The sequence below is a fragment of the Camelus bactrianus genome, chromosome 4 (genome assembly GCF_048773025.1).
Source record: "Camelus bactrianus isolate YW-2024 breed Bactrian camel chromosome 4, ASM4877302v1, whole genome shotgun sequence".
Lineage (NCBI taxonomy): Eukaryota > Metazoa > Chordata > Mammalia > Artiodactyla > Camelidae > Camelus > Camelus bactrianus.
The window spans coordinates 33,864,241-33,888,998 of record NC_133542.1 but is presented as its reverse complement, the minus strand read 5'-3'; the positions used below and the strand labels follow the sequence as shown (position 1 = coordinate 33,888,998).

The 24,758-nt window shown below is 40.5% G+C and overlaps 1 protein-coding gene across 4 annotated transcripts in view; it reads left to right on the top strand.

The window, feature by feature from the left end:
* DOCK8 (dedicator of cytokinesis 8) overlaps positions 1 to 24,758 on the top strand; it is a 223,889-nt gene that overhangs the window by 126,516 nt on the left and 72,615 nt on the right. For all 4 annotated transcript variants that reach the window (XM_010967902.3, XM_074361655.1, XM_045504974.2 and 1 more), the window contains 2 exons: positions 22,647 to 22,764; positions 24,213 to 24,283. In XM_010967902.3, the coding sequence (XP_010966204.2) occupies positions 22,647 to 22,764; positions 24,213 to 24,283 (189 nt within the window). The remainder of the gene's footprint in view (positions 1 to 22,646; positions 22,765 to 24,212; positions 24,284 to 24,758) is intronic.

Here is a 24,758-nt window from a genome sequence, read left to right as displayed (position 1 = left end):
AACTGGTGATTACATTAGAGAAATCCACATAAAGTGTGTTTTCATCTCTCATCCCAGCCCCCAAGAGCCTCTGAGGTCTTTTTTTCTAATTATCAGACTTGCTGTGGAGGACTGTGCTTGCTGTGAACAAGCATAGCAGTTAGAACATGATTTCTTTGATGGATAATTAGCTGTTTTCAGGCTGCCTCCTAGTTAGCTGAGTGTTCTCATATCAGAAGTCTGCATTCTCAAAGCTCTCCTGATATCTGGTTTAACAGGGAGGTGCCTCCCACATCACAGTGGAGTTTTGATGAATACTGCCAGATTCGCATCCTATGGGAAGAAAGGATAGGATAACTGTGCAAGTGGATCTGGAATGACTAGAAGTTATAATTTAGTAAAGAGCATTTCCAAGGAAAGGAATGAACCAGAAATAATTCCGGGTATAGTGTTTAGGGAAAATTGGGCATGGGGAATGGAAGGTATCCTTTCAAGGAACTTTCTTTTGTCCAATCTGAGCCCAGTTGTCTCTATGTCCAGAGGGGATCTTTTCAGTGTTGGTGGGGTGGGGGAGGAAGGGAAGGGTGGTGTGCCTCAGAGTTCATTGTATAGCTTTATAAATATGCAAGTATCTGTTGGTAGGAATGTAATTTGATGCAGCCACTGTGTAAAACACTATGGGGATTCCTTCAAAAACTAAAATAAACTTACCATATGATCCAGCAATCCCACTCCTGGGAATATATCTGGAGAAAACTCTAATTTGAAAAGATACATGCACCCCAATGTTCAGAGCAGCACTACTTACAATAGCCAAGACATGGAAGCAACCTAAATGTCCATCAACAAATGACTGGATAAGGAAGTTGTGGTATATATATATATATATATATATATATATATATATAATAGAATACTACTCGGCCATAAAAAAGAATAAAATAATGCCATTTGCAGCAACATAGATGGACCTGGAGATTATCATACTAAGTGAAGTCATCAGAGAAAGACAGATATCATATGGTATCACTTATATGTCAGTCTTAAAAAATGACACAAATGAACTTATTTACAAAACAGAAAGAGACTCGCAGACATAGAAAACAAACTTATGGTTGCCAAAGGGGAAGGGCGGAGAGAGGGATAAATGAGGAGTTTGGGATTAGCAGATACACACTACTATATATAAAATAGATAAACAGCAAGGTCCTATTGTATAGCACAGGAACTATAGTCAATATTTTTTACCAATAATCTTTATTCAATCAATAACCAATAATGAAATATATATATATATGTATGTATAACTGAATCACTATGCTGTACACTAGAAACTAACACAACATTGTAAATCAGCTATACTTCAATAAAAAAAAGAAGTGCCCAGCCCTACCTGGAGACTCCCATCCAGGAGGTCTGGAGTGGGGCCTTACGGGTACAACATCTTTCTTTAAGAATCAAAGCTTCCCTCTCCCTTTCATGGTACCTCTTAATGAATTTGCTCACTGGAGTCATCCAAAGGGCCACAGTGACTCAAGCCACTGGAAACTCAGCAGGGAGGGCCGTCCAATTTAATCTGCCTGACCTGGGAGGCAGTCCCAGCATATGCCGGACTGTCGGCTGAGACGGGTCTGGCAAAGAGCAGGTACTTTTCTGTGAAGAATCTGCAACACAGCAGAAAACTCTCCATGTGAAGACAATGTTTTTTATGGTCTAATGCTCCTCAGATGCTGTACGAGTACTCCAGTGTTATTGCTAATTAATGATTAGTAGCTTATGATGTGACTGACCCTGGTCTAAATCACCATCGACATAATGCCTTATTTAAATAACTATTCCAAATAATAACTCCCCATTATTATTTGTTTCTTTAGTTGTTTGAATTTTATTTATTTTGGAATAGGTAGCCTATTTTAATCGTTCAATATTTTAAAAGTGTAGAAGTACACAGTGAAAATTCTCTCTACCATGCCTGACCTCTAGCCATACAAGTTCCTTCCTTGGGGACAGTCTTTTAATATATATAATACACACACACACACACACACATTTGATTTTATTCATTTATTTACTCCACACATATTACTGAGTTCCCAAAATGAGCCAGACCCTTTTCTAGACACTGGAGGAACACTCATGAACCAAACAGATGAAAATCATGTATATTTCACAGCTCAGTCCTATTTTTGACAATTGTGAACAGCCATCTTTAATCAGTTTCTTATGTATCCTTCCTGAAATAAACCACATGTGTACAAGTCAATACAACCCTGCATTTTTCCTCTCAGAATGCAAATATTGTGTAATCTTCACGCTCCTCTGGTCCTTGATTTCTCATTGAACACTGTATTATGCACAGCACTTCTATGTGAATACAGGGAACGACCTTGTGCTTTTCTACACCTGCACTGAATCTCATTGTATGAACGTATCATTATTTACTTAACCCCAGACTAATGACCATCTAAGAGGCTGCCAATCTTTTGATTTACAAATGATGTTACAATGAAAAATCTATAACCTTTCACATATGTGCAAGCATATTTATTGTATAAATTCCAGCTTTTCACCCTCTAAAGGAGTGTTCAAATAACTCTGTTGTAAGTATAAGACAGCCCTGAAGCTCAGTCCTTGATTTTCCTAGATTTAGCAAGCAGTTGTTTGTGGAACTCGAAGCTTATTATAAATACTTTATTTAGGAACAGCGGTGTCAGCCCAGACAAAATCTAATCATTTGAATGAGCCAAGTAATGGAGGAAAAGGCAAAGTGAATTCCTGATGCCAAAATTATCTAGATAATTAAGTTCCCTGCACTTGACTTTGATCTGGCAAGGTAGTCTCAATAATAAATCAGGAACACGATCCCCGCTTTCCTGATGACTTGCTCCCAAACTCAGTCGTCCTTCTTTTGAGAAGAATGAAAAACTCAGGAGGGAGCCTTAGGGGTACTTAAGATTACTTAGCAACAATGTCAGGTTTTACAAAGCTCTCCTTCCAGTACAGCATTTAGCCACTTGAGGGCACAATTCGCTCACTTTCTAGATTCAAACACAGCAGTGTGGTATCTCTCTCTCTATTTCAAAACAGATGGAGTCGTGATTTATTAAAGGAAAATGCATATTTTAGTTTTTGCTTTTTAAGCGCAGAACCAAGAAAAACTGGGGAAACATTCCAATGTCCCAAATGATCAGGGTTGGCACTTTTTTTGCAAAGGATTATATTCTACACCATCAGCATCTGCCTCCTTTCTTCAGTAAGTCATGATATTAGACATCTGGCACTTTTTGAAAGTTGTGGTGGAGAGGAGGATGGAGAAATGTATCCTGTGATAAAGAGAGCAAAATTTGTTTTGGGGGTGTGTCGTTTACACATTCACCAATCCTGCTTCCAATGCATAACTAAAAGAATGTGGGTAGGCAGTAATGAAATAGTGGTAAGGAAGTTCTGTGCACATCAATGTCACTGATTCTACAAGTCACAGCCCCTCGTTCGTCTCTATTTTATACTCATTCCCTTTCATTCCATCATGCTTTGGTGTTACTGCCTGTACACTCCTGTCCTGACAAAAAGCCCTGCTCTGTCCATTTACTGAGGGTTAATGTCATTTTTCCCCATAGATCCTTTACTTAGATTTCAGCAGGAAGGTTCGTGAAGCATCCTGTTTTTACATGGGTTGGAAATGTAAGGTTGGTGGGGGCAGAAGAAATGATGATGGAAGTACAGCAGATCTGGGCCTGCGTTCGATTATGATGATGATTAGTCTGCCTAGATTAGAAGGTACTTCCTAAAATTCAAAAAAACTGCTTTCTTTGATTTCCATACTTCTGTTAGTTTTTTTAATTATTATTTTAAAATCAGTTCTTTTATCTTCTGATGAGATATCCTTCAGGGAATTGTTCCCTCTTATTTCTTTTGCCATTTAGGGGGAAAAAATTCTTCTCACTGTTTAGCTTTTCATCCTTTGTTCTGACTTTCCTGTGTACCCTGTAGATCCACTTTTCCCGTGAAGTGTTGGTCCAACTCTAAAGCAGAGGTGTTTTAACAGCTCTCCATTGATGGATGTCCTGTGGTTTTAAGGTCTCAGATAGGCAGCAGAAGTCAGAATGCTCTGGGGCAAAATGTTAGATGCTTTGTCAGGGTCTTCCCAGGGCAAAAGTGAGGTTTTGGGCGGGAGCGATGCAGACTAGCACCGCAGCACAAAGTAAAATAGAACAATGAGTAGGGAAGGACTGAGTTTTGACAGTGTAATAAGGTAATTTTTTAAAAAACCATGGCTTATCATTCAGGTGTCATCTACCTTTTATAATTAAAAAATGAATTTCATTTATCCACTGGTCTAAACAGCAGAAAAGTTATGAAACTTCCAGAACTGTGCTATTCCACCTCATTTGTTTAATGTTCTTTGTTTGACAACCTTCAAAATGTAAACTAAGATCCATGCAATGGTGTGGAGATATAAATATCATAGTTTAATAAGGATAAATGTAGAGAAACTCAATGGTTCATTTTAATGATTTTTAAGAGATTTCCATGCCCAGGCTAATAATTGTATATTTAGCAATAAGAAAATATCAAAGCCCATTTCTCATCTTTTCCTGGAGATAGATTTTTTATTATTTATTTAAAAGAAATATGCTATTTTTTATTGAAGGATAGTTGATTTAAAATACTATATTAGTTTCAGGTTAACAACATCGTGAAGATACATGTATATATAGACTCATACCACGTCTTAAACCAGTCATTTCTTGATGGACACTTGGGTTGCTTCCGTATCTTGGCTAATGTGAATAGTGCTGTAGTGAGCATTGAGGTGCATGTATCTTTACAAATTAGTGTTTTTGTTTTCTTTGGATATATGACCCACAGATCCCTTACATAGATTTCAGCAGGAAGGTTCGTGAAGCATCCTGTTTTTATATGCGTTGGGAATGTAAGGTTGGTGGCGGCAGAAGAAATGGTGATGGAAGGTTTTTGAGGCCCCTCCGTGCTATTTTCATAGTGGCTGCACCAATTCCCACCAACAGTGTACAAGGGTCCCTTCTCCTGGAGTTAACAGTTTTTAAAACTGAACGTGTGCTTCCTTCGGTCTCTCTCCGCTTACTTGATGCGGGTGACGTGGGCAATGCTTTCTCCCCCATCAGAATTCAGAGACGACGAGTGCCACACTTTTTTTGAGATTCCCTCCATTTCACAGATAGGAAGCAGACCACAATTTCTTTATCTTACATTTAATAGATTTAGACTTCTGTTATGTCAAGGTACCAGTTAATGTCCGCGAGGGTGACATGCACAAAAACACCACATACTCTGTTTCACTTTTGAGAAAATTAAAAGGAGACAGACTCAGAAACCTTAGATCTCATTCTCTGGCTCAGGATTTGTTGAATTTGCCTCCAGAGCAGGGGCGTGGGAATCATTCTTCGGTTAATTTTATTCTGCCTCCCCATCTCCCACAGATCTTCTAAGCTTACTTGTCCTTCCCTTCCCTTGTCCCACTCTTGCAGAAACCCACCCCCTCCTCACCCCAACCCATCCCACAAGCCTAGTTCAGCGCAATCTTGGAGTTCTGTTCTCTCTCTCTTCTTACATCCTTGATCTTTACATTTCCTGGTTGCAAAACTTCAGACCTCACAGTCGTTGAGCTGAATGCTGCCCATGTCCACACCACCCAGGAAGTTCAGGTGCTACTGTAATTCTTTTGTAGCATCCATGAGCTATTCTTACTGGGGAGAGGAAAAGGGAAGGGGTTTCTCTCATTCCCGTACCCAACCCGTGTGTGAAGGAATCCCGTCAGTGGCTGCTTCCTCTTTGTAGGAACCAACATCAAATTTTCAGTCTGTCTTTACTTCGCGAAAAAGCAAAATTATAACACTTAATGCTTCCCAGTGCCCCTCCCTACAAGATTTTGAAACCAGTGAAATATTGTCTAGATTGAACATAAAGAACATCCTTAATGGGGAGAAATAGAGGAAGCGTTTTCTCCAAAGGGGAACCACTCTGCCTGGAGCGGAGGAGCTCCAGTGCTGAAGAAAGGACACAGGATCAGAGCCAGGAGACTGGGTCTCAGCTTCTTCTTCTGTAAAATGGGATAACCCTGTGATGTTGGGGAAGATTAATAGAGACTCTACCCAGGCAAGTACCCTGTGAAATGTGAAATGCTCTACAATTAATTAACTTGTTTATGTGACGTATATGCTGTGGATCCCTGATCTGTTTGTAAACAACTTGAGGGTAGCAGAGATTTGTACTGTTTCTCCCTTTGGGACCCAAACAGTTTTGCACATGGTGGAGCTGACTCAGTTAATGCTTTTCGGTACTGGCATGTGGAAGGGGACACGGCCGGTTGATTACTAGCTGAGTTTACTAGTGTTTTGTTCTGGTAGGGGTTGGGCGGCATCACGGCCCCAGCAGTATCACTGATTTCTCTGGCATCCTAATATGCTGATTATTTCCTGTGTAAAGTCCTGGTAGAGACTGAATAGCTGTCCCAGTTTGCCTTTATTGTCTGTCTCTGGCTGAGATTCAACTCTAAGTAGGTGCCTAGGGAAGGCATTTCTCTTGTGGGAAAGTTTTGATGTGGTCTCATCCCTGGGGACTGGATTGGACATAAAGAAATCAGTTCTTCTATTGTCTTGTTTTGAGAGATTAGCTATGGACTTGTGCAGGTCAGGAGGGTAGACAGTTGGTGACCACCTTCCATAACAATTATGGCTGGAAAAGAAGCCCTATTTCTCTAATACGCCTGTGGGGGCACCCTTCTCACTCACAGATCCCCAAGACTCAAATGCCACAAAGCTGTCACAGGAAAGGCCCATTGATAACCAATCATGTAATATTTTTTGATAATCACATTATAGTTTGCCTTCACTGTTCTCTTTCCCACATCGATTGGAATTCAGGTTGGGCTCCTATGCTGGTGAAACAGACTCTGTTAGTTTATGGGACCTACTCAGTAGGTGAAACCACATTCACTGAATGGGTTTGATGACATAGAACAGAAGGGGAACTCATGAAGGGTGGAAAGTTTTCTTCTTTCCATCCAGAATCTGTTTACTCACTGGGACAGGATGGTGGCAGTGCTTTCTGGTTAAAGATGTTGTGACAATAGTTCCCTGGCCAGCAATAGGCAGTGTTGTGCAGACCCTACATTTTTGCCCTGTACTTCGTGTTTCTAACACCCATGTACACCTTTCCCTAAAGACAGTAAGAATTCTTTGAAAATCAGGATTTGTCCTGAAATTTAGCATTACCCAATAAATTATTCTATAGGCAGGTCAGTACCTCCCAGGAGTTCTTGTGCTCTCTTGGTGAATGTTGGGTATGTGACTGGAGAAGGAGCGTGACAGCACCAGCAGGACTCCTACTTGATTTTGCTGAATGTAAATTTCAAGACAGGCATGGAGTAGAGTGGGTGGGTGACTCCAGACATGCAGCTCTGAAGGCGGCCACCTCCAAAGTTGGATGAGTCCCTGAATAGGCCTAAGGACCCCCCTGCTCCTCCAAGGTCACTGACTTTTACAGGAACTATGGCGCAGAGTGTGAGCACAGGATCACTGGAGTGATGAGCATGATCCCACCTGACACCCCATTGGGGGTAGGCGTAGGAGCCCAGAGAAGGATACACTTCTTTTATGTGATCTCTATAATGTCTTCTCCCAGAGTTGAGTTGAAATGAAACCAAACTCTAGCACGAGGAGAAGTGAAGTCCATAATGTTACTCAGTCCTCCAGGTGGTCTGGGGACAGGCTCAGCCCCTTGTGGACATGTCACTCCGATATGAGTGTAGGAATTGAGAACTCTCCTCTCTCCTCCTTCCTCGCCTCTGTCACAGAGCAGGATCCCTGTCCTTTGAAAATCTTGCCCGCCTAGCAATACTTGTCTGATGCAATTACCTAACCAGTATTTTTGAGCCCCTACTGTATGCCAGGCACAATGCTCAGTGCTGAAAGGGACAAAGAGGAGGCCTGCCCCTCCTGGGAGGCAAACCCCAGTCTCCTAAGAGACACCAGAAGCACTCACAACAGCACTGATCTACGGAAAGGCACACATGCAACTTTGTCCTGCAGTCACTTGAGATCTTTGCAGGTTCTCCCACCTCCAAAACCCAGACAAGCATTCTCGTTCACTAAGTACCAAAGCAGGCATGTGCTTCCAGAAGTTGTTGGGGCCATCTGGACAATTTATTTCTTAGTAGGCCAGCTATTCTCCAGTTCCAGTATTTTCTCCCCCAACCCAAACCAAGGCATCCGACAATATTAAAATCACCAGGAATGACAAAGCAAGCATTTTAACCAATAGTACTGATTTATTCATTGGCTATTTTTTTTAATGGATAGAGAGAGAACTAATAAAGGTTCTGTCTGAAACCAAAAGAAAAAAGCCAGCTTCAGCAACAGTAAAAATTGGAAATTTTCTGTTATGTGTGTGTGTTTTTGTCAGCTGGCAGATTTGTTTTAGGAAACTATTTGCAAAGCCTGGAAAAAAATGTGCTCCCTCTGTCTCTCCAAAGAGCATACAGGTTGGTTCATGTTAGTCCAACACGTGACAGTTCTGCCTGGTGGACTTTTTAAAAAAAAATGCAGCCCAGAATCGGAATCAAAATGGTTTCTTTAAACATGAATTTTAGGTATTTTACAAAGCTAAAATTGCTGAAATGTTTGTTTTGTTTGTGGGCAACTTTTAAAAATTTAGTGTTTTAAGAGAGTAAGAAGCATATTTGCGGTAGGTACTTTTTAACATTCTTCTTATTTTTTATTTGACCTGTCACAGCCTCTTTAAGAAACATGAATTCAGTTAATTGAATCAAAACTAGAACCCAAAAATATTTATTTATGTATTTTCAAGTTCTCAACTTTTCAGGCGTAGCTGGTGATTGGATTGACTCCCAAGAGACTATTTTGATATTAAGAATATTTTCCTATAGGAAGTCATGATATTATATTCCTGAGACCAGGAATAATAACCCTGAGATCCAGTGAAGGGATAGAAATTTTACAAGGTAAAGCATTTTTTAGGGAGTCACATGTTTAAATATCAGTGAATACCTACCAGATACTTTTTAAAAAATGTATAGTATACCCTTGTATTAGTTACCTGTGGCTGCATAACAAAAAAAAAACTTCGCAGCGTAAAACAACAGTTATTATCTCACGGTTTATGTGGGTTTTCCAGGTGCGGCTTAACTGAGTGCCTCTGACTCAGGGATCTCAGAAGGCCACGGTCAAGATGTCAGCCAAGGCTGTGATTACCTCCATGGTCAGCTAGGGGAGGAGTCACTTCCAAGCTCACTCATGAGGCTGTTGACGGTATCCAGTTCCTCTTGAATGGTTAAATGAAGGGCCTTAAGTCCTCACTAGCTGTTGGCAAGAGGTTTCCTTGAATTCCTTGCTACGTTGATTTCTCCTTGGGCAGCTCACATGGCAGTGGGCTTCTTCGGAAAAAGAGAGAGAGAAGCCGGAGTCTTTTTGTAACCTAATCTCTAAAGTGACATCCTGTCCCTTTTGCTGTCTTCTCCTGGTTAGAAACGAGTCACTAGGTCCAGCCCATATGCGAGGGGAGGGAACTACACAGGGAGTGAGAGCACCAGGAGGCAGGAATCACTGGGAGCTGTCCTAGAAGCTATTACCACAGTTCTTAATCAAGCTACGAAAAATTGGGGTGCTCCAGCTGTGTGCATTTGAAGGAGCATGGTGAGGTGGGAGGGTGAGTGAGAGAGGTTAGATTACTGCTGCACATGCTGAGGGCAGAGCTAGCTGTGGAGAACTCATCAGCCTGGTGGATTTCTAGGACATCTGCAACATGTCTCTCCCTGATAGAAAAATAACCACTCCTTGACAGATCCTCTGAGGTGAGAAGAGTCCCCACCCCTAGCCCTCCCTTACTAACCCATACTCCAAAGAAATAAGACTACCATGTAGGGGGAACTTGGTTTTTTTCCAACTAGGTTAAAGCAGATTTCCCATTTTCTTAGATTCACAGTGGTAGAGGAAAAACCCTAAGCTGAGCATATTAAGGAATTAGGGCATTTATCCCCTTGCCCAGCAGGTAGCTCCTTATCGACCCCACTCCCCTTTACATCACACCATGCATTCACCTCCCAAGCATCTGTTAATATATATAAAATCTATATAAATACATAAAATCTATATAAGTCCTCTGAGTGAAATCAAAAATGTAGCTATGGGAGGGCAAGTTTTGCAGGATATCTGAAATGTATATTGCTAATGTATTTCCAATTTGCTTATGTAGAATAAAATACATTCTTATTCTAGTCATCCAAAAAAGCCCACTGAAAATAGAGTTCTAATAAACCAACTGGGGCTTGATCTATGTAACAAATTTCTGAGCTCTCCCTAAGTGAGAATCACAAAGAATATTCAAATGACTTAGACCTCAAAACCACATCATGGTAGCTGGGAGTTGGAAGAGCTGCAACGATCCAGTGAACCTCTTGATTGCATTGTCAGTATCATGTTTAAGAACATTTTAGGAAAAAATATGGAATAAAAAATTTGGAATTGGGTACCTTCCCACCTCCCCTTACTTTGTCGCTCTCCTTGACACCCTAAGCAACTGGGGATCTTCCCCAAAGCAGTGCCTCATGGTTAATAATTACCCCTTTATCCCTTTTATTTCCTTTCTCCACTCATATCTACAGTCCATAAATCTAACCTTTTTGTAAGAAGGAAAGAAACTGCGTAAACTAATTCATATGAAGGTGGGAGTGAATGATATATAAGCCACTTAATAGTTCAATCTGCTAAGCCGAGTCAAAAAAAATATTTGGTCACATGGATATCCTAACCAGTAAAATTTCAGTTAGATCAACAAAATATTGCTTTTAAAAAGTTTCAAGCAAGGTTGGAGAGAGATTTTTCTTTTTTTTTCTTTAAGCAGTCAGTTTTCCCCAGTAGGTTTTGAATGCTTGTATATTTGTGGTTCTTTTTAATGGGAATCTGATCTGGGTCAGACCTACAATCATAAACATCCCAACTTTCCCTTTGGGTCTCTTGCTATTGAAAACTAGCTGGACTTTTCCTGAACAAGGAAGTGGGTTTTAAGGAGAGTGGTTATGCTTTCACCTGTTTCTGAAAGGTGGCGTTCTCTTTGCCCCAACTTGAGGTCCTGTTTTATTTCATAGGAATGATGGTTTTCCAAGCTCTCACTTAAGAGGAAGTTTTATCTGTCTCATAAAAAGAAGGGATGGGGACTGATGTAACAGAACCAGTACTCTGCAAATAGAGGAGCTGAGAGCATTTTGTTCTTTCATGTTCAATTCTTAGTAGTTATAATAGTTGTTCTATGTAAAGACGCCATATTTGATGTCTAAATTGTAGCTCATCTATTGAGAAAGCCTAGATTACTTCCAACCCCCAAAAGTCTTTAAAAGTGGTGCAGTAACAAGTATTAAGAGTTTGCTGTTGGTTTCTGTTTTTCTCTCCCTCATTTGATTTCCGTTTTTGAGTGCATTGTTTTTTAACATAACAAGACTGTAGAGAGAGAATATGGGGTCATTTATTGTAGTGTTTCTAAACAATGTGGTAATATTTTGTCTGTGGCATCTCAACTGCATTTGCTTTTTGTGGGCATGGGGGCGGGGGCCGAAGTTCAGAATACAGTACCGGCATTTATACACAACATTGCAGCCTAGCCCAAGGAGCACGAGGTTACTACAGGGCAAGCTGCTGCTTGTAACTGTCCCCAGTGCCTCCTTCCAATCTTGTGCCACTTCCCAGGGCAGTCAGCCTTATGTGGACTCTGGCTGGTGCCCTAGAATGAGTTTCACATTCTGTCTTTCTTGCTCTGATTTGTGAAGATGGAACATTCTCTTCCCCCTACACCTTAGGATTTTTCTTTCCATTTCCATTTTTCACTGATTCCTTTGTGAGTTTTTGCTTTGATCTAACCTAAAATATTAGAAATAGGAGTGAAAACAAATAATGGCATGAGACCATGGAATGACAAGACAAATGTTTTATTTTTAAGCATTTATTTATAAACCTTCCCATCCTAAAAAGTGTCTGAGGCAGCTTATGGAGATTGTGTAACAAGATGTAAAATATCTAGGTGAAAGGAAAATAAGGAGAAAGAAATCAGTGTAAACCTGGGTAAGGTTTAATACCCAGAATATATTTTAATGTGCTCAACAGTTCATTTAAAACTCAGTTGCAAATCTGACTTTGAACTTCCTAGCAGCCAAGCCAAAAAAAAAAAAAAAAAAAAAAAAGCCACAGTGAACCACAGGATTCATGTCTGCCAAATTAGAACCAGACGAGTTCTCCTGGATCAGCGCTTCTCAAACATGAACGTGCATTTGAATCACCTGGGGTGTTGTTAAAATGCAGGTTCTGATCCAGCAGGTCTGAGGTGCAGCCTAACTGGCTCCCAAGTGATGCTGATGCTGATTCTGGTGCTGCTCCTCCATGCACTTCCTTTGAGTAGCGAAGTCTCAGCTCACCCATAAGTACTTACAAAGCATGCTCCCGCTAAAATATATAGCCACGTTAGGTTTGCAGGTTTCCTACGTGATTCTGGAATATACCAGATATTAAGCTCTGAGATGTCTAACCTCTAACTAAAATAGTTTGTTTGAGAAAACATCCTTCAGCTCTTATAAATAATTTTAATAAAAGACCACATCATGATAAAGTTCTGGTGAGTCTGATTGTCGACCAGTGAGACTGTTTACTGTTGTTCTTAGAAGCAGCAATGGTTACAGGCACTGGGTCTAGTGTGAGCCTCAGGGCACTCAGATTTAAATTACACTGTGCCATTTGCAAGCCTTGTTACTTTGTGCAAGTTATGCAACCTCTCTGTGTCTCAGTTTTAGCATCTGCCTAAAGAGACTAATAGTAGGACCTGTCATAGGTACTATTAGTTACTATCAGAATGGTGCCTGCAAACAGTAAGGATTAAATATGGTTAGCTACTTTTATTATTCCATTTAAAATAAATTTTCCTGGGAGTGAAATGTGAACGATAAATAAAACCACCTCCTCAGCTGCTCACCTTGTCTGGGTACCTCAGAATAACATACCTAGATTTGCAATTTTCTTTGGAATGTTTGATTAAAAGACATCAGATAACTGTAAGGTATCACTGATATTAATAGGCATTTGAATTTTGTTCTGCTGGAATCAGAATCCGTTGCTAACACATTATGAAAGGGAGTGAGACTCACCAGAGTTTCTGTGTAGTTTTTGAATGAGCGCGTCCTAGTCATATAGAGGGTTTTGCTGCATTTCCATCAGCAAATAGTTCATCAATTCTTTGGCTCCGTCTTTGCAAAAAGGGCTAGAGGGGGAGAGTTTTAAAACACAAGGAAAGAAAAAGAAATTGCTTTGAAATTGCCAAAATAGTTAGGTTGAGAGTGTTTATTTAAAAGCCTGGAGAGCTTTTTATACAGAAAGCTGTTTCGATAGTGTTGTTATCAGGAGAGACAGGCATTTACTCCCCTGTCTACTTCAGTCTAGTACATGTTGCTAGTGACCTGCTATTAAATCAACACTTGTGTCTCTAGCTGTAAGAAAACCAATAAAACAGAAAAACCAATTTCTCTGGTATTTTATCCTTTCCCTTTCCCATATCAATAGCCAAGTTCCTTTTAAGACCTCCCTAAGCCCAAATCATCTGGCCACACATCCTGTAAAACATACTAAGATGCACCCACTTCCTTATTTATTACGTGTACCCTATGTCTAATTTTATAACAGTCTGCAAAGTAGGGGGGAGCTTTTTTTGCCTGTAGGTTAAACTGAGTAGAGTGACTGTTGACTCATTGACAAAATGTTACTTTTGATAAGCATTTAATTTAAAATTCACTCATTTTGATTTTGAGGTTTTACTTTTCATGTTTAGGAGCTAATCATTTTTGAGGATCTCAGGCATTTTTTGGAATCCTGAGACACTCACAGATCATAGATTCTTGTGTCTGTCATCCTAAGAGAAAAACACGACCCGGCTTGCAACCCAGCCCCAGCTCAGAGTGGCAAGTCATCAAACACTTGCGATCTTGTAAGGAAATGGATTTCAGTGACTGGATAAAGCCGGGGAGTGCTCCCTCCAAAAGCATTTTGCCATTATCTTAGAGGGTGTGAGAGAGAGAAAGATGGGAAGAGGGTATATCAGAGAGATGGAGAAGGAGAGAGACTGAGGGACACAAACAGAGGCAGAATAAAACATACAGATTAAAGACAGAGAGAGAGCCACCAAGAGATACACAGAGCGATGTAGATAAACTGAAGGATGGAGCGAAAAACCCAGAGAAATTGATCCATTCCTTAAGTAACATATTGTAATACCTCACAGTCATGCAGAGTGTTAAAAGTTGCCCACTCAGCCATTTTACACAATCTTAATAGGAAGAGAATCTTCATCTATGTCATATTTAGCAGTTTAAAAAGCACTTCTCCAGTATCATTACATTTGAGACTTAACTCCAACCTTTTGTATCACAAGAAAATTGCCTTGTCCACCTTCTATTTGTAGAACATTCTGGAGTTTTTTAAAGGGCATTCTCACCCAATATCTTATCTGGTGAGGGCTGCTAATCAGGGGTTTCCATACAAGCCCATCTTCCCGGGTATACAGGCAGCTTAGATTCCAGGCATTACTGATACTCAAAAGACAGTGAAGATAATCCAGGCCCCCAAATCAGCTATTTTTTTCTCTTTTTTTTCTTAAAAAGCATGTATTTGATATTATTACTTTGCTACAGGTTCTATAGTGAAATAACAGAAAGAAAAAAAATTGACACCAATTCCATTTCAAAATCAAATTACCTTTTTCATTTCACCATATTGTATTTTAACCCTTACCCTTTATGTGCATTTAATTTCTGAATACTTACGGCCTTCTCGTACATAACCTTTTATATTCTAAATTTTCATTCCACATTATGCAGTGAGGATAAGCCATTTAACTCACTTCAGTCTCACTTTCAAAGAGATACATAGGAAGCACCAAGGATTGTTTGAGCTTGAACAACTGTCGCTAATCCTTTGGCTCTCTTTGAGATTTCCAAGGCCCTGTAATAGTCTCAGAGTATAGATGGCTAGGCTTTTGGCTCTATGGTGTGACGGGGTGGTCCTCCGTGTACTCCTTGGCAGGTGTGGGAGTGAGTGACACAAATATGTTTTCATTCTAAACTCGGTTTCGGTTGCCATTACCAGACATAGAAGATACATAGGCATTTGCATCCCAAAGGATCCCAAAGGATTAATCTACACCACCACCCTTCTTAACCAGGCTTTTACACAGGAAAAATTCCCCCAACTTGATGAATCTTACCTTTGTGGCCTGTTGTTCAGTCTGCTAGAGTTGAGGCCAACTCAAATTATCAGTAACAAGCAATTCACCATGATGGCGCCCATCACCCTCGTAAGAGAAAGCCCACCTGCCTTGAAGAGCACAGCCTCCTGCACCTTGTGCTCCAGTGAGTTTAGCTTCTCACTAAATTTCTCCCTGGGCTTCATCCCTGCAACCAGCAGATGGAGGCGTTCATTCCTCCTGTCGGGCTGCTCAGCTGTCCTCCCCAGGCCTCCTTTCTTCCTCCCCTGTTGGCCGACTCGTGGTAGAAGCTCAGCCAAGGAGGTGTTTCCAAGTGTCCAGTTGTTTAAACAGGTGGCCAGTGTGCTTTTAACTCTAGCTCACTTGTTCCTTGAGCTCCACTCCGAGCTGGAGAAGCCCATGGGAGAGAACATTGATGTCATCCCGGGAAAACATGGCAGGGCAGTTTTTCCCTTTGTTTCCTTGCACTGGATAAATAGACTAAGCTGAAGAGAAGCCAAACTGAAGTTTTTGACATTGTGGCTCTGAAAGATTTCAAGGTTACTTGAGTTTAACATATTGTCAGCAAAAGAAATAGAGGATGATCCCAAGACAGTAAAGAGCAGAGTTGGATCAACGATTGGATCTAAGAATGACCAGCTTCCACAAGTTAACCTCTAACTTCCTGGAGCTGCTCAGTCATAGCAGTTTTAAAAATAAGTTGAGGGGCTGTTGCTGAATCAGTGGAAAGAACGCGGAGATTCTAAAATAGTTTGTAATCAAGAGAAGCCATGGGAAGCGGCTCTGGAAGGGAAATTGTTGATTAATACCACCTGTCCTGTTCTATGTTGTGATGCATATGACTGAAGAGAACCATTTTTGTCCTCGTTCGGGGAAAGCTGAGATTATACTAAAGGCCTTGCACATACATTGGACCTGTAGTTACTATAGTAACTCAAAATAACTTTGCCATAACAGTTGATTTCTATTTCAGTTATGGGCTGTCGTCTCAAAAATTGTTAGACAATTTAATTCTTAGGATTCTTCCCTAGCTAATATGAGGCATTTAATTTACCACATATAAAATGTGTGAATCTGAAATAGAATATATATATGCAAAAAAATCCACATGAGCCTGTTAACCATTTGTTAGTAATTACTCTTACCTGGTTTAGGCTCTAGATTATTGACCATGCAGGCAGATCTTCCCTTCCAAGAGAGAACATTATTATTTTCTTACATTCCTTTCTTAAAAATCATGTATACTTGAGGAGAGGATATAGCTCAATGGTAGAGTGCCTGCTTAACATGCATGAGGTCCTGGGTTCAATCCCCAGTACCTCCATTAAATAAATAAATAAACCTAATTACCTCCCCCCACAAAAAAACAAAACAAACAAACAAAAATCAAGTAATGGAAGCAGTTACTACTGATACAGACATTCAGGGGTGCATTGTTTGTAGAGGATTTTTTTTAAAATACAATACAACTTAAAAGAATATTTTTAATCACACAGATTTCACAAAACATATCACTTAGCATTCTTGCCGGTAAGAAATATGATGATCCTTGGGAAATGCATCTTCTTAAAACAAATTCTTAAGCAAAGTCAATTAATCTTCCTGGGAGTCAGCCTTCTGGCTTGCAAAAAGCGATATTGGACTAAATTCTTAGGAAGTTCCCTTCCTGCTCTGTACTCTGTGGAAAGTGCATTCAGTATGGGGCAGAACACTTGAATGCCCGTGGTGATGATGTTTGACTACATGGGTTGTCACCCCTTTGGAAGCGGTGTACAAAATCATTGACCAGTGTGGTGGGCTGTGTGGGAGAGGCAAGTGGTGTCCCTTTATTGGAGTATAGGAGTGGGTTTAGTGACAGCTAACTTGCTTATCCAGTCTGGCAGGACTACTACTGTTGTGATTTACACAGACCCTTTCATCTAGCTACTTCAAAGCATTTTTACAAACTCTGCCTCATTATTTCTTCAAGCACAGCATAAAGAAATGTTGATTGGTATCTTTTCAATTAAGTTAAAGATGAAGAATAGAACTAAAAGGGATTCTTCCAAAAGTATACTGCATTGCAGAGGGACAAGATATATAAAATGTTCATCACAGCTTTGTAATTTGCAAAAAAGGAAATAATCTTAATGCTTATCTTTGGAGGCCATTTGTGTGAATAATGGCATCTTCATAATATGGAATCATGTTTATTTATACTGGGGAAATGGTCATAACTGAACAATGATAAATGACCACAAAAATAAGATAAAGTTTTATATATAAAATATTTGATAAAAATGTTGTTTATTTAGAGGGAAAAAGACCAGAAGGAAATTCTCCAGTCTTAGCAGTGATTTTCCTCAATGCAGCAGGATATCAGATGGTGGCTGTTTTATTTTTTTCTACTTTTCTGTACTTTTCAAGTATTCAAGATTTTAAAAATGGATACACATTATTTTATAATCATATATTGTTTGCATAATCATATGTACATATGATCATGATATAATTCTAAAAGGGAAAGAATGAACTCTTCTGGTCGGAGAGAATGACAGCTACAAAAGCCCCGAGCTGAGAATATTTGGAATATTCTAGGCCTTGAAGAAGGCCACTTCCTGAAAAGTAATGACTGGTAAAATCAGAGAGATCACCAAGGGCCAGGTCATGTAGGGCCCATGCAAAGATGTTTAGGAACCCCTTGTAGGGTCCTGACATAATCTATTTTACACTTTTGAAAGATCCCTCTGACCAATACATGAAGAGTGGATTGTAAGGGGCAAGTGTGGAAGTCAAGAAACTGGGAAAACGTTGCAGGTATCCAGATGAGAAATGAGTGTGGTTTGGAGTGGAGGGTGTAGGTTGGGGCATGTGTCTGACTTATTAGCTCTATGAAGGGAATAATCATCACCTAGCTATCATTTACTAAGTTCTCACTCATTCATGTGCACTACAGCCCTGTAAAGGAGGCACAATCATTAAGCCTGCTGGGCCTTTGGAAAAGCTAAGTAACTTGCCCAAGGCCGGTTCTCTGGCTTCAGAGAACCACTCCCCGACATAGCCACTCCATAAACATCAGCTCTGCCGATAGGAGTGGTGGCAGCGGAGGTGAACAAGGGTGAGCAGAAAGGGATATCCACCTCACACATATCCCCGCATCCCATCTGTGAACTGCCTCCTTCCACTGTTCCACGGCCTCTCCTGATGGCATCTGAGGTTCAGCTATATCTACCTGAATCGAAATTGGGCTCCCCCAGTTTGACAAAGGCAGATTTGGAAGGCATCACTGAGACAGCCATGTTGTGGAGTCGAAACAGTACTAAACTGGATCCTGTGCCCACTCCTTAGCTAACTCCCAGAGTGCACTGTCACTTCACCTCTCATGGCCTTGGCTTCTCATTGATAAAAGCTGGGGCTCAGGCGAGGTGCCTCCCAGTTGGCACACCCCAGGATTCTATACTAATCCCTTCACTGTGTCATCCATGGTCTGTCATCTTTTTCCTGGGGAGGCCACCTACATGTCACTGACATTTGAAGCTCATTGAGTATTCTGCCCATCATCTAAATTTAATTCTTTTCCCTTTGTTGAAATCATTTTCTCACATTTATCTTCTTTTTCACTTGAATATAGGAAGTAGTCAGTTCACATGACCATTCACAGTCAGTTATGACTCTATTAAAACAGAGTTCAGTAAGTGGGTAAGATGGTGTCTAGAAAGAGCTGGAAACAGAGACTATCAGGCAAAGGGAAATGTGTGTGCCAGTTGCTACGATGCCAGGGCAATGATGCTACAATCCAGTAGGCAGAGTGGCCTGGAGAGGTCAAAGGACAGAGCAACTCAAATCTGTTCCCAGCACGGTGTCACCCCCATTCAGCCTCCAGTGAATTGCCCAGTCTAGAGAGACTAAAGTAAGACATAGGAAATCCTATTCATTTGCCTCCATGGCTTTTGAACTTGCACATGCAAAATAGTGGCTCCTGTGTGTTCTTGGTAGAACACACAATATTCCAAGTATCCTTTTCTTTTCTGGAATACCTGAGAGCATTTATTATTGTGCAGGATATTTCAGTAGAGAATCCTTGTGCTCTAATGTTTCCTTCTTTGATGTGGAATGTTCCTCTGTAGCCAAAGTTTATTTTAATGTTTTCCCAAGTGATTTCTCAGAATATTAGACTTATGAAGTATACTGTGAAAGAAGAAATCAATGAAATGAGTTCTGAGGTCAAAACATTTGGGGAAAGGATCAGAATCTCTCCCCCTCTAAGCAATTCTCAAGGCACATTGGCCTGTTTAGGTTGGTTTACCCCAGTCTTTCCCAGTAGCATTTGATAAGCTACCCCCTCCACTTCCCCACACACTTGTTAACGTTTTACAGAGGTTCTGTAGAACAGGCTGGACCACACTGGTTTGTGGTGTGGTTTTCAGTGCCCACCAGGCTAATGGAATTAGCCTTAGCTTGATACCTGGTGTAAGACTAAAGGTTTTATGACAATCAGTGAAATAAGTATCTTTGCTGCTAACAACGATAAATTGTATGAAACAGATTACAAAATCAAATTTCAAACTCACTCTGAAAGTGAAGCTAGATTATGGCATGTGATTTTTCTTTTAAAGAAGGCCTGCTTCCCACTACTGGCCCCTCTAATCTCCTATCTACTTAGCTCTGAGGGTTGCTCCTATTTCAAAATGGTCAGAGATTTCCTCACATCCTTTTACCAGACCAGAACAGAGGTTCTGAGCAGGAACCCACCTGTCCCTGGTAGTTCACAAGAATACTCTCAATGGCTCTCCCTTGCACATTAGCTTTGTAACATGGCTCCTGCTTTATTTGTACATCTGGAACCAAATTATTTTCTTGGGTCAGTCTGCATGTCCATCAGACCCAGGTCCACTCAGCCCATTCATTTGGTCTTGTTCAAGGTTGTGGTTATTAGTGTTGTAACTGTGGATATTGTTGTAGCAAGGAAAAGCCATGGAGTAAATTCATGGATTTATGCAAATACTGGTCCAAAAAGACCATTTTCGTGACATGCGTGCACTCACACACAGAGGGAGGGTCATTGTGGTTATCACAATGAAGAGGTTAGAGCTGGAGAATGGAGTCAGTGTCAGCCTAGTCTTTCTCTTTTGGTTTTCCAGTCCCTGACTACCCCATATCTCATAAATCAAATATTAAAATGTTTCCTCTTCTGCCTCATACTTGAATATTGACTTTACATTGACTTGTTCCAATGGAACAAACTTTACACGTGAGCATGGACCCAGTAGGTGGCATTGACTATATCTATTAAAGATAGGATGTTTGCCAGGTATAATTGTATAGATCTGTAATGCACAAATTCACATATATAGTTCACTGATTCTCAAATGGGAGTGATTTTGCTCCACCTGGGGACATCTGGCAATGTCTGGAGACATTTTTGATAGTCACAACTGAGTAGGGGGAGATACTGCTAACATCCAGTGGGTAGATGCCAGGGATGCTGCTGAACATCCTATTGTACACAGGACAGTCCCCTCAACAAGGATTGTCCAGTCCAAAATGTCACTAGTGGTGAGGCTAAGAAACCCTGGTATTGATTCATATGCAAATCCTTGTAAAGTTTTACGAAAATATTCACAGGAAATCTGGTCACCTGAACCTCCTTCTTGGTCACTGCCCTCCTGGTGTCTAGTTCACAGAAAGGTTGTTTTGTTGTCTTGAAGCCTTTGGGGCAAGAACGTATCTGTTTGGGAGAACGTGTTACTCAGGAGTTACAACTGTGGTCCAAGAGTGAGGAGGACAAGACACTTTCCCAGAGAACATGACACTAACGAATTGAATCAGCTTTTGGCGTACTGTTGATGGGATCCAGAAAATTAAGGTGAGCTTGTCTCTGAGAGATGTCATAAATAACAGTCTGAAAAGACCATTCTTATCATATTTAATGGGAGTCTTACCTGAGGGAATATAGCTTAGAGGTTAAGAGCATACTTCTGGATCCAGACTGCCTGACTTCAATTCCTGATTGTCATTTCCAACCTATATGATTTGGGGCGTTATTTAACATCTCTATCTCATTTTTTCCTCATTTGTGATGTGGGGGTGATGCCATGAAAATAGTACCTACCTACAGGATAATTGTGAGAAACTAAACAAACTAATACATATGAAGTATTTGGAACATTGCCTGACTTAGGATAAGTACTATATAAATGTCAGTATCACTGTTGTTTCTTTAATTCAGGAATATGATTAACTGAAAGTATAGGCATTTATTTGTTCATTTATTCAAGTATTTTTTTAGCACCCAGGTACTGTTCTAGCTGCTCAAGATACATCAGTGAATCAAAAACATCACATAAAAATCCCTGCCCTATGGAGCTTACCTTTTAGTGGATTATACTAGTAATAATGCAAATAGAAAGAAAAATATACAAATCTGTAGTCAGCCTAGTACCTGTCCTATAGTTGTTGAGTAGATGGATATATTATTCATAGGGTTGTGTTATTGTTATGCAGCTAATTGGGCTTGGAGGTTTGAACTGTCATCTTAGATGAGAAAAGAAAGTCAAAACAATACAGAACGTCATGCCAATAAGAAACTGAAACTACTACATAAACATTAGAAAGAAAAAAGAGAAAGAGGAGAAATGAAATTAGGCCATCATCTATGGCCATGAGTTTTGTTTAAGATGAGCTGAATCTTTTTTCTTTAAGTATAATTTTTTAAAATTAAAGTATAGTCAGCTACAATGTGTCAATTTCTGGGTACAGCATAATGTTGCAGTCATACACATACATACATTCATTTTCATATTCATTTTCATTATAGATTATTTTAGAATATTGAATATAGTTCCCTGTGCCATGCAGAAATAATTTATTTTTTATCTTTTTTTTTATATAGTTGTTACTGTTTGCCAATCTTGAACTCCCAGTTTATCCTGTCCCACCCCCTTTCCCCAAGGTAACCATAAGTTTGTTTACCATGTCTGTGAACCAGTTTCTGTTTGTAGGTAAGTTGATTAGTGTCTTCCTCTTTCTTTTTTTCTTTTTTCAGATTCCACATATGAGTGATATTTTTTTGCTTTCTTATCTTTGTATCAGACATATCGTTACCTATAGGCAGAATTTCACACTGCAAGGCATTAAGACTTTCTCAGCAGCAGCAGATACCTCTTCATGTGTCACAAAACAGAGAGCAGTGTGGGTTATTATCAGATGACTGCAGCTCAAGAGGAAGCATCAACACTGACTCACTCTTGCCTCCGAAAACACTTCCCTTCTGAAAGGAGAAACTCATTCAAAACGATCACTTCATGAGTGCAGGCGTTAGCATTCCCTGAAGAACTTGGTTAAAATAAACTCTAGACCTTACTGATTGGTTCTTCATCTTTTGCTTTTTTTCCCAGAAACCTTCTCTATGTCTACCCACAGAGGCTGAACTTTGCTAACAAGCTAGCATCTGCCCGGAACATCACAATAAAGATCCAGTTTATGTGTGGAGAGGATGCCAGCAATGCTATGCCGGTAAAGAGGGAAATAAACATTTGCCTCCAACCAGGGTGGGCTGAACGTCCCTTGTCAATTCACGCAGACAGACTCCAGGGCTCCTCAGCTTTCTTTCCTTGTCTAAGACGACAGTGTGTATTGATTCAGGCCAGCACTACCCCGAAAGTACAGAGGCTTTTTAGGCTGGTCCAGTGTTGGTCCCAGGATACTGATGGGGAAACAGGGCCAGTCTAATGTGAAAGCCTCTTTCCTAAATTATTCCACAGTGAGCTGTCAAGTTTGAAAGTGCAGATCATTTTAGAGAACTGAAAAATATCATGTATTCTCTCCACACCACCCTAACAGCCCTCCACCCTAAGTAGAGAGATGGGCCCAAGGCATCAGCCACATTTGCTGTATGTACTTCCAGATGTACTGCAGGACACACGTACCCAAGCCCTGATCCACAACTAGACATGAATATGAAGTACTGCCCGGTGATGATAAACACACGTCATCTCAGCACCTTTAGGAGTGGATCTTCATCCTGACACAAAATATAAATCAAATGATAAATACATAATACAGTGTTCTCTAAGGAACCCAGAATGCCAGAATTTGAATTATTTTAACCGTTTGCCATTAAATAAGTTGGGTGGTTAGCTACTGTTATTTTCTTTAAGTCATAGAATTCAGCTAATATACCTTTCTAGTGAAGTCATTTTTTTTCCAGTTCTTCCTTTGTTCAAATATCTACCTTTTTTTTTTTTCTATCTTCCTAATTTCCCACCTACTTCCCACTGCAAGGTGTCCTCTTGCAATGGTGGTGGGAAAGAAATCCTAGAGGAGGAACCGCCCACCCCATTCTCTCTGCTCTGGCCCCTGACAGGTCCTCCAGGACAGCCAGGTACAGCTGTGCAGATTTTGATGGTAGCCAAGGTACCCAGTGTGGGGTGAGTCAGGGCCAAATTCCAGCCTGTCCTCCACTCACCAAGCGCTGGGACCTGGCGTGGGCAGTACTGCATCTAGTAAGGAGGGTTCTTTTTTCTTTACCCAAAAGTGAATCCACTTGTGAAATCATGTGTCTTTATGGCTGAATCAGGCCCAGGGAGGTGACTTTTTCTCAATAGCATAAATGTGTGGCCAGCAAAGGTCCTGATAACCCAAGTGACCAAGGGAAAGAGCCTAGACTAGGGATCTCTCATTAAGGGCAAAACTATGTCATGTTGTGCAGACCTACCAGCAGAGGCAGAGTCGGGGGCACTGGTTTCCCAGTCCCAGAAACTTGTAGCCCTCTGGGATCTCAGTTGACCCTTCATAGCCAGTTCTCCTGCATCAATGTGCAGTTGGGCCAGTTGTAGGACTCAGCATTCTTAATATACGAAGTGCAGCTCTGTGAGACCAGAACATCCTATTGGACTGATAATAGTTGATATGATTTACCCAAATATCACAATTAACTTGGCCCTTTCTATACTGGTGAACAGGTCATCTTTGGAAAATCCAACGGGCCTGAATTTTTGCAGGAAGTGTACACAGCCGTTACATACCATAACAAGTAAGTATATTTCAGAGCTCTAAACACATGCCAAGATTGTTTCCTTATCTCCTGGCTTTTCTGAACCCTTTAGGTGATTCCTCCCAACAGTTTTTATAATTCAGGGACTAGGGCAGAGAGGAAATCCATGCCAGTTCCCTGATTCTGTGTTGGAGACACACACTTTTTACCATTAACTGTAACTGGGAGAAGATGTCTTTAAGAACCTAGTATTGTTTTGACTTTTCTGGAACCTTCTATTCTTCTATACAGAAAGATTTTATGGTGTTACATAAAGAAATTAATTTCTTGCCTTGCCTTGAGATACTGAAGGGGCCAGAAACCAAATCTAGCCCTCCTTGCTCTGTCTCCTTGTCTTCTACACACCACTCCACACCTACACCTCTACCTGCTTGAAGAAGATTTGAGTTGACCAAAGGAGAAATGGAACACTCATTTTTATGTAGGTAAATTGAGTCACAGAATACGGTCTAAA